The following is a 15,003-nucleotide window of genomic DNA, read 5'->3' as shown; positions in this document are numbered from 1 at the left end:
ATATATATATGTTTTTTCTATTCTCTCTCCCTCAGACAAAATATATATATATATATATATATATATATATATATATATATATATATATATATATATATAAATTACATTTTGTTTCTATAGCAATTTCAAGCTGCAGGGAGCCCCAAAGGTTAAATGTATTATCTCTGATTTCATTTCTTCTTTTATGGGTGATCAACAAAATGGAGCAAATATTAAACTGAACACATTGTCTTCACTAAACCTTCTGACTTTCTTTAAATGCTCATGTTTCCAACTCGACTCTTCTTTGTCTGCCAGCCCACCTGCCTCTGCCATTCACTCTTTGTGAAACACAATGCTGGTTTACAGCTGTATATGTCATCAGCATGAAGCTTAGTCTGACTCCAGACTGAGCAGAGTGCATACTGGCAACAAAATCCTGCTCCCAGTAAAAGAACCGATGTGGGAGAAATGGACACTAAGAAGTATAATTTGTGTGACTGTGTGTATGTGGGAATCAGCTGGGTTAAAGATTTTTATTTATTTATTTTTTTTTTAAGTTGTACTAATCCTGTCAGGAATTGGAATGCGCAAGTTTAGAGAAAGATCGGGCCAAGGATGGCATTTGATACATTAATGTGTCTGTAAGAAGAACTTATGACCTTGAATTGTGAAACTAAAGTATTTAATTCAAAGTCATTATGAAAAGAACTGGCAGTATATTAACCAGGATGAACAGTAGCGCAAAAGATAGCAGTATCGCCTTATTATGGTGCATTAAACTGTTAAATTTCCGTTATTAATGGTTAATAAATATAGAAAAGGTGTGAAAAGTTATTTATTGCCAGTTTGGCAATTATTTATGTTTACAGTTCTGTATGTCCAAAAACAAAAAGCCTGTTAGAGAGGGCAAATAAGTTTTCAGGTATATTTCATTTAGAGTTGCTGCTCAAGTTATTTTGTGACAAGCCAACAATATCACAGTAGGGGATTTATTTTTATTTACCTCACTCAAATAATGTACTGAAATATAATTTTGGATAAAAACAAAGAAATTGTGAAATTATTCTGCTGCAGTTAGCCACATTTATGAGGTTCAGTAGCAATTCTTAAGCCCAAGAGTCATGCTAAAGGGAAAAAAAAAAATCTGTCTACAATTAATCAATATATATATATTTTTAAAACTGACATTCATTTACTTTTTGTCAAAGCCATAGAAACTCTGTTATTTAACTTGGATTAGGAGTCAAAACAGATGGACCTGCTGCAGCAGATGTCAGTCCAGGCATTCATCTGGAGTTTTGCTTCGGTGATAGCTGGGTTTCTCCATCATACTGTGGGGGTCTGATACAATTTAAACTCAGTAAGAAAGAGAGAGAGAGAGAGAGAGAGAGAGAGAGAGATGGCACTCAGGGTTTGTTAGTGTTGAGTAATTGACCGCATGGTGTCCCATGGGTCTCTGTTAACCAGGTTGAACGCCTCATGGAAGCATGAGAGTGAATGACCTAAAGAGAAAGGTGTGTGTGTGTGTGCGTGTGTGTGTGTGTTTCGGAGGGGGGGATTTGGACTGGTCCATTGTTTGTCCTGATGATTTCCAGATGATGGTAACTACCTCCTGGGCCTCTCTCACTGGAGTGAATGGATTTTGTCCAAATTTATCTGCTGCAGCTTTAAAATCCCTTCATATTTGCTGCTCTTAATTTAAAGTGCCAGATATGATTTTTGGTTGTTTTTTTTTTTTTTCCCATTTGAGTTCATCGCATAAGTTTTCAATCTTCAATCCATTTTCTATGTTTGTGGTGAACATTGGGAGCAACTACAAGTTTTCTAGCCTTTATCAGAAAGTCATGCCTTCCTCAGAAGGACGAAACACCTAAAACGTCTTTCTAATCGGTAGCCAAACATTTAAGCCTTTTGTTTGTTTCAGGTCCTGTAAACGATTGAGCTGCACAAGTTTTACCAGGTATTTGTGTTTAGCACAAAACAGCCAGCCTGAGTTCTTAAACTCTGAAAATATTTAAAATGCATCGCAAAACTATTCATACGCATTGAACTTTTGCAAATTTTGTGACGTTAAAACCACAAACTTTTATTGTTTTATTGAATAATTGCAACAAGATTTTGGGGGTATGTCTCTGCCAGCTTTTTACATTAACAAGTGTTGCTAAATAGGTTAAGTTCAGTTAGTTTGGCTGGAGATCATCTGTTTACTCCAATTTTCAATTATTTACTCAGTCTTTTTGTGCTTTGGTTTTCATTTGTGTTTGTATTCTGATCATTTTTGGGTTGTTTATTGTTATTTGGATATTAGTGTATTCAAATCATTCCTCAGAGCTTGCTTCTTTAATTTCTTCTGTTCTCTGTGCAATTTTGTTCATACCTTGGACTACCTTCATTTGGGGGTTAGAGACCCCAAACGTCCACGAATAGTTGAATTATTTGAGACCCTCCTTGAAAAACGCTTTTAGCTGCTCATTTGAATAGTTCAAACACCAAAACTACCTTATCATTAATACACGGTGGAAACCATTTGGCACCTTCATAGAGACACACATGCACAATCTTCTTTGTCTCCTCTCTTGGAGATACAACCAATCAATGCCAAAGAAAAAACGATTGGTGTTCCAGGATTGGCTGCTTTCCAAATGCCAGCTAATAATTAAGTCAAGCAGCACTAAACAAAAGCACTATACCTTCCCAAGCTGCTTTTTTCTTTTGAATATTTTACTTATCTCTCCAAAAGAAAAACAAAACAAAACACATCAGCTAATAGCTGAACTTTCCACAATGAATTTGAAGTTGTGTTCCAGAAAAAAAAAATTCTGAAAATAGGTAAATTTGTCAACAGGCAGGGAATGCGCTGTAATTCCATGCTCAATATTCTTTCCCAGCTGTTCAGCATTTTCCTGATCATACTTACCCGGTTCCCATGTCTCTAATCAAACATCATCAGTATGTAGGCTCGTTGGTTTCTTTTCTCTCTGCTTGTTTCTTCCGCTATGCTCACATCTTCTCTTCTCCATGTGGCAACCCTGGAAGATTCTCTGTTCTCATGAAATCCTCAAATCATTAACTTCCGCATTCGTGTTTCTATCAAGCGCTATTATAATAAAACGTTTTTTAAGTACTAAATGTTACTTTTTAGGTGAATTTTGAAAGCAATAGATGTCGTGAATTTTACTAACAGGTATCTGAGTAAAGGGAACCGAATACGTTTTTTTTTTTTTTTATAAGTTGAAACCATTTACAACTATGTGCTACTTACTGTGTGTTGATGCGTCTCAGAACATTCCAATAAAGTACAATGAAATTTGTGGTTGTAGCGAGACAAAACGTGAAAATATATATTGCCCTTTTTTTTGCAAGACACTGTGTCTTGATACCTGATCCTGCTTCTATTTACATTAAACACAAAAAGCCCTGCCTTCACTCAGCTTCCCCTGTGTTCCTTTCAGTGTCTCCACTGTATCAGGTCAAAAGTGTGAGCTTCATTTGTTGGCTGTCAGTGCGTGACATCTTTGATGGAACCTGTGTAAACTCTCCGTTGTTTGACGGCTCTTGTTGCCCCGTGGGCTCCACAATTTAGGCACAGTCTGTTTGTTTTACTCTGAAGAGTGAAAGCTGCTTCCTCCCGCAGGAAGATGATGAGCTGTCCACTGTCGCTGCAGCCGCCTGAGAAAGTGTGATCTTCTTGTCAGATGTGACCCTCCCCGAAGTGCCTCATGGTGGCCGAACGATGCAAGCGCAAGCCTGAAAAGGTTTCGCTGAGGCCCTGGCAGTCATAGGCCTGACATGTTTTGTTAAGCAGATGCTGTCCTGGAAATGACTAAAATAATCTGTGATGTGTTGGAGGGGTGGGGGAACGAGAGCTTTGTGTTTAGATGCGATGCAGATTCAGTCTCATGTTTTTAATTTGAAGCGTTCTTGACGAGGTTCTTTTTTTGTGGCTCAGTTTGGGATTTTTGTCATGTTCAAAACGTGTAGAGTTCATCTGGGTTTTATTTCCTCCCTCCTAAGATCTTTGCATTCTGATTGGGGAACTAGGTCCAGCTGGGAGGGATGACTTAGACCCTGAGGTATTTGTCCTATGGCATAGGGGCCTCTCCCTTTGGCCCCCACTTCTGGCTGTGGACTCTTTCACGTCCCCTGGGACCACAGCTGGAGGCAGAAGGGTTATTTATAAAGGGGAAGCTTAAACTCTTTATTTTCCTCTGACAAATAAATTACAATATATTCTGAAAAAAAAAAAATAGTTTCCATAACTTTAAATCCCTCCACACAATAAGATCTCTTTGTGTAATCTAAGGATCGCTCAGAACCATGAGGTTTAATCAGACATCAAAGCAGAGAGTGTTTCCTTTACTCCGATTTAGAAACCATAAATAATCGTCTCATTCCGGAGACAAAACTTGACTCTCTTGACCACCAACAGGGCAGCTCTGGCTTCCCATTGCAATCACACAGAGCTTTGAATTGGCTCTGGTCCAAAGAAACCAAACAGGTCCTTCAGTCTGCAGAGGAAGGTGGAGATAGGCGAAAGCTAAAATGTTTGCAAAGCTGTTGAAGGTTATGTCTCTCAGCTGGGCCCCACTGAAGCTCAGTAAAGAAAGTGTCTGTCAGTTACAGCGCATGGCAAAAAGTACCTCGATGCATTTTCTTGTAATCTAGTTTGAAAACCAACAAAAAGTGGTGCATGATTCCACACGATCTCCAAAGCTTTTGACAAAGAGTGGCATGCATATGTAATCCATCTCAGTTTACCCTGACTCCCATAAATTTCACTTCTTTTTCCCCATTTAGTCTGACAAAAAAATATTATAATAATGATGTTTGTGGTTGTAAGAGGATGAAAAAAACATTTCTGAATATTTTCATGTCCAAGTTCAATTCAAATGAGTCCCAAATTAACAAATCGCTTATTTTGACATGCATTAGAAGAATAAAGTACATCACATGTTAAGTGCTTTTTATTGTGTTGGCTGCATAGTGTTTTTCCAACTTGGCTCCTGACAACTTCTGATATTCTGCAACAGCAGAGATACAAAGTGCTTCATTTTGTTTAAGCTTATATTCCTTATTTATTAAATGTGCTTTAATACTATTGTTTTAATAGATTAAATCATGTTTTGCTTTATTCATGTAACAGATTAATCTGCTAAAGCTGTTTAGTATCTTGTCTGTACAATCTGCATTTTTTTTTACATATTTATCCAACATATTCCTAGCAGCTGTTTTTCCAACTGTTTTCCAGGCTCGACCCAAAGGTGAAGGCCTGACCCCGTATCAGGGAAAGAAGAGATGCTTCGGGGAATATAAATGCCCTAAATGCAAGAGGAAGTGGATGAGCGGCAACTCCTGGGCCAACATGGGACAGGAGTGTATCAAGTGCCACATCAACGTTTACCCTCACAAGCAGGTAAAAGTGTACGTCTGAGTGTATCAGTAGTCTTAGCCGGTTGGATGAAATTTGTTGCCAGTTGATTTTGTGATGTTAGAATTGGTGCCGGTTTCCAGCGACAAGGGCATTTTAGAGGAACCAACTCACTTAACACGTTTTTTTTTTTTTTTTGGAAAAACAAGAAAACAAATATTTGTGGTGATTTTCAGAAGAGTCGTTTTTCACCTGCCATATCTAACAATCTGAGAAACAATTAAGTTTTAAGTGTGATAAACACCTCTTTTAAAATAAATATTTTCCTCTCATTTTGTAATTTTCCCACTGCTATCTGTTGGTCTGTTCCATAAAATCCCAATAAAGTGCATAGGATTTGATCAAACACAACCAAAGTTTTACATTTGCGAGCCCGTTTAGTGCATCGATTTCTTGCTTTCAGAGACCTCTGGAGAAACCAGATGGGTTGGACGTGTCAGACCAGAGCAAGGAACATCCCCAGCACCTGTGTGAAAAATGCAAAGTCCTCGGCTACTACTGCCGCCGCGTGCAGTAGGACGCTCTGCCTCTCCTCGCCGAGCGTAGACTCCTTCGGAACATTCACCGTTCCATATTTGACCATTTAAAACAAGTAATAATGAATCATTTCTGTACTGTAATGAATCTAACATAAGTGTCATGAAATAGGCTTTCCGAAAAATTCATCTCAGTGGAATGAGGTGGGTTCTTTTAGGTGACTCTCGTTATCTTCATGTGAAATCTCATCTGTTACCAAAGAACTGAGTTACTGTGAATTTTAAACAAGATTATCTCTGTCTGTTTCGACACGACAGAATGGAGTTTCAGATCAAAAAAGTCTTATACGTGTTTGTATATTTCCAAACTAATTCACTGTAAATGTAATCATGTTTTCTGTATAAAATATGCAAGTGTTTACTAAGAAGTGTATGCAGTATTAGTGCGTTTCTGCTGTTATCAGTACTGGTGGGTACATCTTTTTTTTTTTATGTTTTGCTGCGTATTACACATTTGAGATGAATATATTTGACTGAATCGTCAAGTCTTACTGTGATTGTTAGGAACACACCGGCCTGGTGTTTCAGATTGATACACTTTATTAACATAGGAAGCTATAACGGATGTATAAAAGACACAGCGCTAGCTATACTCACCAAAGTGCCCTTAAGGATGTAAGATGGTACTTGTTGCTTGGGACCAAAGAAGGGATAAAAACCTGAAATGCAGCAGATGTGAGGCAATAATCACACTTTTTTTTTTTTTACTGAAATCATAAAACAAATATGTGAAGTTCAAAATAATGTGCCTTATTTGAATAACAAACAAATCCCTCGAGTATTTTGACATTGAAACGCTGTTTTTTTTTTTGTTTTGTTTTGTCTGTGGTTCAGCATATAAAAAGTTTTGCTTTCTTCTGTATTTCTGTGGATGCTAGAATTCATTTTCTTGGTTTTATGTGATCTTACATCTGGGCTTTAGATATCCATACGCTTGGTTGAGATTTGCTTGCTGTGCTTTTATTTTTACATTTCATTTTAAACGGAGCAAAATCAAAATAGTCAGTGACAAGGCTGAGAAGTGATACTTTCCAGTTAGCTAAGCAGATGTTAAATTCTGAATGTTTCATTTGGGACCGAGTCTGGAAAACAAAAGCCAAGTTTTCCAGACTCTTGGCTGGGAAAACTTGGCTCTCGCTTGGGAGAAATGGGACACTGATGCCCATTTCTCTTGTTCACAGTTCAAAACAGGAAAGACAAGCAAACATGTCATTAAAGTAAAGCAAGAAACTCCCAAAATTATTTTTTCTCTAAATTTTTCTGTGAGATTATGGTGCTGTAGTAAAATCATGTAAAGCAATAAATTATGATGGCCATTTCATATCAACCACTGTCGTGATGCAATGTACGAAAGAAAACAGTTGCAAAATAACTTCAAAACTTTTAAGTAATTGGCTTTATTTCACACTTTTCAAGTAAAAAGTATCATTTTAGGACAACAATCATTATTTCAATTATGCACTGCTACAAAAATTTAACAAATAATTCCACTTTCACAAAAAAAAAAAAATCTAATTTATACATTTTTAAAAAATGCATAGTACCTGATTTACAGCTGAATATGTTCACATTTGAAGGGCCTCATAGGGTACCAGAGTAATAACCAACAAATATAACCATAGAAACATGAAATGCAGCCATCCATTTTCACCAAAGAGAGGTAGCTCTTTGTGCCATGAATAATGAAATGTATCTTCTGTTGAGATTACAGCAGACTCTGACAGAACCCGGTCCTCACGCGGGAGTCTACTCGACCTCTCCGCAGGCTGTGATCGTGATCCTCTTGGAGGTGTGCCCAGACCGGGAACCGTAGGACTCCACTTTCTTGATCACGTCCATTCCCTCGTTCACGCTGCCAAAGACAACATGCCTGCCATCGAGCCTGAGAGAAGAAGAGCTCAGTTTTAATGCCGCTGCCTTGGACAATGAGGTGGTCGACCAAGGCTTCTATCTTCAAGACGAGTAATGGATCGATTTTTGGGGCCTTTCTGTTTTCATTACCAAATTTAAAGTTTTTTCCCCCCATAAGGGGAAAACAAATTGCCTCTGAAGTTCATATCAAGACTCGTATATAAAGGATAAATACAACTTAAAGACATAAATAAATCATCATGTGCCTTTTCTGGTGTTTAAAAATTAAAATACCACTTCAACAGGAAATGAGTACCATTTATGGATGATTACATGACATCTAGATCTATATTGTCTGATGGACAAAGGTGGATAGGACTGGAACTGTTTTCCTGGCAAAAATTATCTTTTTAAATCGGCATTTGTCAAATTAGTGTGTGACTGACTGAATACCTTTGCTGCAAATATCCAAGGAAGAAGTGCAGCTGAGCTAACAGTGAAGGGGAAACATTTCTCTTCTCACACAAAATATGTTCCTCTTAAATCAGAGCACAGCTTTGTCAGAGGACACCAGGCTTAAAATAGAAGCAGGATATTAAGATCTTTACCAGAAAAAAATATTCACCTTCCAGTGATTTAAAAGTGAACACAACTAGAAATGTAACCTGCTTTTTATTCTGAATTTTGGACATACACTGTTTCCCATCTAAATAAATGCATAGAAAGTAAATTTGGGAAAGTATCAAAGAATTTGTTTCTGACAGTGAAGTGTGAATATTAGTTTGGATCTGTGTGAGCAGGACTTTGTGCATTTGTCACCACCGACTGGGTTTTTATTTTTATTTTTTGTGCAAACAACAAAATAGAGCACAAAAGCAGAGAAACCTGTAACCAGTAGAGAAAAGCGGATCAAGCCATAAAGATTAAAAAGATGAAATATTTTCTATAAACAGTTAATTTTATATTGTGGATATTTAAAAATTGACCCTCCCAAAGAAAAGATGAAGAAAGAACGTAACGTATTTCTGATAGCCCCCTTGAGGAGTGTCTGACATTACCCAAAAGAAAAAAACTGCTTAAATTATTTGTCAACGTTTTTGGTGAGGTTTTCCTGTACCTACCACTCTGTTTTCGTGGTGCAAATGAAGAACTGAGATCCGTTGGTGTTGGGTCCTGCATTGGCCATAGACAAGATCCCTAAAAACAGAAAATATAAAAGAAAAACATTTAATCAACAGCTGAAAATACAGATTTTTTCCTTTCACTACAGAGTTTTAGACTTAGACTTTTGACTCCCTTACTTATACAAAATACTTTATTTCAACTGCTACCACTGAAGCAGCATTTCATTCAGACAAGCCAGTGATTAGAATTTCATGAAAAGTGCACACAACCCCCACCTAGTGGAGAAAAATAAACATGACAAGAACAATCTCCGTTATTTTTATTTAGTTCAATTTAAAAATGTGAAACAAATAAATTATCCAGATTCTTTCTTGGCAAAAAGAAAAACATACCATCAAAACATTTAAAGTTTTGATAGCACTTAAAAAAAAATAATTAAAACCACAAATTGAGTTTTCGTGACAGAAAAGATTTTTTTTTTTTTTTTTTACAAAAGTTTTATGTGGTTGCCTACCCAATCGTCAACACTGCTCAGTTGACATGTGTTAAACAGTAGTCATTGACACCCCCCACATATATTGCAACCACAACATATGAATATATTATTGTAAAGTTTAGAGGAAGGAAAACAGTTTGCAAATGTACTTTTTTTTAAGCATAGTTAACATGCGTTTCATTATTTGCTATCCACTACCTTTCTCAATATGTCGCCTAGAACTATTTACAATTAAACAAAGGTTAAAATGACCAGCTTTAATGCTCTGGTGTAGCAGTTTAAAACTACAGAGAAGTCAGTCTAAAACCACATCTTTAAATGTAGAGCTATGCGCTTTGCAAACATTTTTGGTCCATTTTGTCTCATTTTAAACATATAGAACTTCAATACAGATGTAGGCTTGACAAATACCAGCTGTAGCTAAAAACAAGCCCCTCAACGTAAATTGAAAAGGTAACACACATCTCAGGTGTTTTCCTATGAATGGGAGGTGTGAACAAACCAGGGCACACCCTTGTGATTATCCGTTCCATCATCCACATACAGGTTGTACATCAAACATCCAACTGTACATGCACACCCTTGAGTTTTTTGACAAAAAAATGAATAGCTACCTTGTTCATCTCAAGACATGACATGCTGGAGGAATTATGGAATTAATACCCTATGAATAAGTACACTTCTTTAAAAAAAAATCCCTGTAAGAAAATCTGTTTGGACTGAAGCAGAGTGAATGTATGTCAAGGTTTTAATTATTTGTAGACATCCGTCACCAATTCGCTTCTGGTCTCAATGCTTCTAAAGAGCTTGTTTGTGCACATTACACAAATAGCTGCTGTTATATAGGAAACACTCTAGCAGTTGAAGTGTAAAGTACTTCCAGTTATGATCTCGCAGAGTTAACCTGTGAGGATGAATCAGCAATGACTGTGCAGGAATTCCTGTCTTAACTTCCCGTCCATCAATAACTTCATCAAGAAAATAATTTATCTAACTGAGAGTTGAATATTTTGATCATCAACTAGTATGCAAAGTTATGCCTAATGCCACAAATTTGCAACATACCCAGTTTGATTTGTTTGGAAAGGGTTAAAACTTTAACAATCTCACTATAGCATTTGCTTGACAGGAAAAACACAAGTGCAAAAGTTAAAAATCACATTACAATAGTAGAAATCATGCCAGGCAATTTTAATAGCGGTAGGGATATATTTTACTATTTGAAGTACAAGCAGTTGGATAATGTGATGCATTTTTGTTTTCAGTTATTGTGCAAATATGGCAAAAAAATAAAATAAAATTAGGCTATCGTGTCAGCTCATGTCTTATGTCAAACACAAACTGTTTTAGAGGAAATTATTGTATTTAATTGCGAGAGAATAAAGAATGGAAATGTGAATAATATACAAAAGGGCATTATTATTACCAGGTCCAGTGTGCTTCAGCTTGAAGTTTTCATCAGGAAATCTCAAACCGTAAATTGACTTCCCACCAGTTCCGTTGTGGTTTGTGAAGTCTCCACCCTGAAAACATAAATTCAATAAAACAAAAATAACTAAAAACTACAGACAGCAGGATGATACAGGGAGGAAATCCCCTACCTGACACATAAACTGAGGGATCACTCTGTGGAAAGTGGAGCCTTTGTAACCAAATCCATGTTCTCCTGTGCACAGCGCTCTGAAGTTTTCTACAATATTAGATATCAGTTATTTGTTATTTCTTCCATTCTCAAGAGAGGTCCAGAAAGCAGATGCAGATTAGTTTTAAACAACTGTCTGCATTAAATCTTTAGGATTCCAGCCAAACTCAACCAGTTCAAACCTGCCTGCCTTTAGATGTAATCACTGAATTCTGCACTAGTAGCAGACATGTGCCCAATCTCTACATATCTTAATTCCATTAATATTGTCTCCTATACTAACTTTAATTTAAAAAAAAAAGAAGAAGAAGAAGAAACAATGAAAAAAAATAAATGAACACCTACCTGCTGTTTTTGGCACAACATCTGCGTTGAGCTTGAAAAATAAAAATAAGATTTTAGGATGGAGGAATATTTCGTAGCAGAGTAAATAACGCTGACAAAATGAAAGCAAAGAAACTGCACAGCTCCTAACTGCTCACCTCAAATGTCACTCTGCCCAGAGGCTCGTTGTCTGCGGCAATGTCAAAGTAAACCCGGGGGTTTTTATTTGCAGTTGCGGGTCCGCTGCTGTACAGGCGGGCGGCGGTGAACGCCAGAGAACAGAACTTTATCCTGTTTGACAAAATCAACATCTTAAAACAACTACTGTCACTCTGCACACTCTGTTCTACTCAGCTCAACAAGCTAAAGTCACGCTGTTAAAAAAGAAGCAAGCGTAGAAGGATACGCACGAAACATGACGTAAGACGCATTTGGTTTCGGGGCTATCGCGAGACTGGAGGAAAGACAGGAAACACAAACCCACGTCGCCTACTAAAGGGGTCTCTAAAGTTGTTTATCCTTCTGACTACCAGGAAAAAAAATATTGTAAAATCACCATTTTTTTAAAATCCCACAGTCTTTGTAAGGTAATATAAGGTTTTATGCACTTACTTTGTCTCTTCCCATAAAATGAGTTATTACTGATGAACGCCATTTTTATGAATTAGAAAAAGGTACGTACAAAAGTCCCACCCCTTCACATGTGGTGTCATTGAAAAGCCCTAAATGTCCTCTCCAGATACCAAAAGGAATTAACTCAGTAGAATGCAGGGGGTGGGAGATATTCAAGTTTAGAAATGTCCTCTACAGAGGACAAAAATGAACTACTGGTAGTCAGGAGGTTGAATTATATAAGGGTGGTTTAGATAAAGGGATACATTTTGTCAAGTCAGTTTTACTTAAAAATGTTAGTGAGAGAAATAGAAGGGAAGTAATAATGATGAGTCTGAGGGTAGGTCTGCTTAAGTTACATATTGTACTGAGGCGAGAAGAAAATTGGAAAATTAGGAAAATAAGGAGAACATGGCCATTTGCAGCCCTGCGAAGTTTTCTGTAGCACCGAATCATAACTCCAGAGTGCACCAGATCTGGTCAGCAAGCACAAATATAATTGTTGTTGATGTTTTGAGGCTGACATTTTCATAAGAAAAATATTAAAATAAATTAAAAAAGGTTGGGTAAAAACCAGAATTCTACATCTACAACCTACAAACATCCAGCAACTCATACTCAGAAGCAAACTGTATGTAAAGAGTCTGCAACAGTCTTCAGACTTTTATATGTATTTGACTGACAATGATGTACAGATCAAAGAAAGTCTACATTGTCTATATTTTAAAAATGTCAAAAATCAAATTATCTGCAGGAGAATTTGAAAAATTTGTGTCTTTTTTCCAAGGCAACACTGTATACAAAGATATAAATATATTATACCCTACATTTATAGTTATATATCGTCACCTTCAATATGTAATGTGACAATATGTAACCTTGCATATTGTAAGTTACAATAATATGTAAGTTACAAATTATTGTAAAATAATAGCCCAAGTAATTTTTTGTCAAGTGTTTTTTTTTTTTTTTGTCAAAATCATATTTTGCCCAAAAGTTATGATTTTAGGAAGGTGACAATATGATGGCTGGACTCAGATATGAGTAAAGAAAGCATTATACTCTTAGGATGTCACATATTTTGTAGATTTTATTTTTGAACAAATAAAATCATTATGAATTGACTAGACTTATTACTTTAAAAGATGGATGAAGGAAGGTGCAGTAGCTTTCATTGATGGACGGATAAAAATATTTTATGACAACTGTTTATTTACACTTAAAATAATACAGACATTTACAGAGTGAGATCAGATAAAATAAGACTACTTTCTAACAAACATAATTTTAAATTAAAATGCTGGCCTTTGTAACAGATTAGAAGAGCGTTTTTATGTTACTGACCCTGGTAATTAGCCATGAAGCAACAACAGGACCAGATCTGATTGATTGTTCCTGCTAGGGTATAAGGAATCGTCAAGTCCAAAAGCTTGTTCCCCTTTATCCTTTTAATTACACACTCAACGAGAGCATGGAGCCTGGCAACACTCTGGGCTCTCCATTGGTTCAAGCTGATTCCGTCCTCAGAGCTCACAGGGAATGTGACGAGTTTTGCCCCAACATTTTTCAACAGATTGTCAATATAAAAGTTTTTGGGTGCTATGACCTCGTCACCTGGCTCAAGTAACTTCAAAATCCCAGAGAGCCTCGTCAGTTCATCATTTGAGATGGAATCAGAAAATAATTTTGACACAAAGGTGATGAAGCCACAGGGAGCTATTCCAACCAAAGCTTTATATGTGACACACTTCCTCTTGCATAACAAAGTTTCAGAAGATGTTTTCATTTCTCCGATTTCACATCTGAGCTCAGCACATGCAAGGATGACCCTTGTGCAGAGGCAGTACTGACGGATTATTGGGGCCATCGTCTTTCGGACCTGCGCTCGTGTCATCCAGATTCGTACCGACCCCAGCACAAGATACAAGTAGTTGGACCACGTGACGATGGTCTGAATCACTCGCAAGCGACTGACCCCAAACATCCCTGCCAGAACTCTGTCTTTCAGCCCAGCAGACAGATGGAGGCAGAACATAAAGAACTCATCGATGAGTGGAAGTTCATGCTCAGGTGTTAACTCAAGGTTGGCCGCTTCTGGAAGAGCTGCAATCCTGTTTGCTTCAGACCAGTATGCAATCATTGATGCAGAAGGTTCCACAGAAGCCCAAAAAACATAGAAGACATCTTTAGATGGAAACCTGGTGAAATACTTAAAGTCTTCATCAGACAAACACCATCTCTTAGAAAGAGGTCCAGTAAGGGAGAGTTTTGATATGGTCTGCTTCAACTGTTGGATTCTCTCCAATGCCCCATTAAGTTCACCTAAAGACACAAGATCATATTTTGTATTTAAACAAATGCTTGCTTACATACACTGAGTTCAAATAGCCCTTGGAAGTTGTAAATCTGAAGATTTGATACATGTTTTGCCCACAGAACATGATAAATAGTTTTACAGACTACATTAATTAGTATTTGACATTGTACAGCATTACATGTATAACGGGTTTAATTCAACACAAGCCATGGACCTTACCAAGCTCTGCCCAGAAACGCCCCCTAAAATCCCACGTGGCTGCATGGCTCACAAACAAAGCCTCGCGGAGCTTAGTTTCTATGTGTAAACATGGCGTCTTTCATTTTGACTGACTCTGCAGAGTATTTCTGAGTCGATTAGTGTAGCATTTCTGCCGGATTTTCAAAAAAGATATCAGCCACGACAATGGACAGGGGAACCAACAAGTTCATGTCATCTTTTTTGGATGACATCAATGTGTTTGAGCCACGCGATGCCTCCAACATTGTGCGCGTCGCAGCTAAATGCTACCGGTCGATGAGGAAAACAGCAGATCCTCACACCCTCAACATAAAAATAGCTGTGGACAAGATCACTGATGCCTATTGTTCTTGCAAGGCTGGGTAAGTCGGACATTCATGGTTTTGAGGGTTACTTTCGAAATCAGTGATTTCTGTTGTTAGCAAATGTTTGAGTGTGCATAGCCTGATA

General features: G+C 37.3%; 3 protein-coding genes across 8 annotated transcripts in view; 1 reads left to right on the top strand and 2 right to left on the bottom strand.

Annotated features, from left to right (window-relative positions):
• Positions 1–6,741, top strand: part of LOC106964290 (zinc finger CCHC domain-containing protein 24-like) — an 18,108-nt gene extending 11,367 nt beyond the window's left edge. For both annotated transcript variants that reach the window (XM_015059705.1, XM_015059706.1), the window contains 2 exons: positions 5,231–5,395; positions 5,814–6,741. In XM_015059705.1, the coding sequence (XP_014915191.1) occupies positions 5,231–5,395; positions 5,814–5,927 (279 nt within the window). In that variant the 3' untranslated portion in view covers positions 5,928–6,741. The remainder of the gene's footprint in view (positions 1–5,230; positions 5,396–5,813) is intronic.
• Positions 6,742–7,327: 586 nt separating this feature from the next.
• Positions 7,328–11,796, bottom strand: LOC106964292 (peptidyl-prolyl cis-trans isomerase A-like). The gene is made up of 6 exons (XM_015059707.1): positions 11,543–11,796; positions 11,406–11,436; positions 11,020–11,108; positions 10,845–10,941; positions 8,919–8,994; positions 7,328–7,828 (listed from the first exon to the last, which is right to left on the bottom strand). The coding sequence occupies exons 1-6, from the start codon at positions 11,693–11,695 to the stop codon at positions 7,693–7,695; spliced, it is 582 nt and encodes a 193-aa protein (XP_014915193.1). The 5' UTR covers positions 11,696–11,796; the 3' UTR covers positions 7,328–7,692.
• A 1,392-nt stretch (positions 11,797–13,188) lies between these two features.
• LOC106964294 (uncharacterized) overlaps positions 13,189–15,003 on the bottom strand; it is a 6,658-nt gene continuing 4,843 nt past the window's right edge. For all 5 annotated transcript variants that reach the window (XR_001428374.1, XR_001428373.1, XR_001428375.1 and 2 more), the window contains exon 4: positions 13,189–14,318. Coding sequence is in view for 2 of the 5 variants with exons in the window: in XM_015059712.1 (XP_014915198.1) it covers positions 13,333–14,318 (986 nt within the window). In the remaining 3 variants the exon portion in view is untranslated. The remainder of the gene's footprint in view (positions 14,319–15,003) is intronic.

This window comes from Poecilia latipinna, unplaced genomic scaffold, assembly GCF_001443285.1.
Source record: "Poecilia latipinna isolate Pla-1442-1.1 unplaced genomic scaffold, P_latipinna-1.0 Scaffold1652, whole genome shotgun sequence".
NCBI classification, from domain to species: Eukaryota; Metazoa; Chordata; class Actinopteri; order Cyprinodontiformes; family Poeciliidae; genus Poecilia; species Poecilia latipinna.
Note: the sequence above shows the minus strand (reverse complement) of the source record. Positions and strands in the feature narration are given on the sequence as shown.

What these genes read in the sequence shown, in the direction of transcription:
- LOC106964292 (XM_015059707.1), bottom strand. Translation starts at nt 11,695, where the DNA reads ATGTTGATTTTGTCAAACAGGATAAAGTTCTGTTCTCTGGCGTTCACC. An exon ending in TGGGCAGAGTGACATTTGAG is followed by an intron (nt 11,437 to 11,542) that starts GTGAGCAGTTAG and finishes TTATTTTTCAAG; the next exon opens with CTCAACGCAGATGTTGTGCC. An exon ending in GCTGAAGCACACTGGACCTG is followed by an intron (nt 8,995 to 10,844) that starts GTAATAATAATG and finishes TTCTGTTTTTAG; the next exon opens with GGATCTTGTCTATGGCCAAT.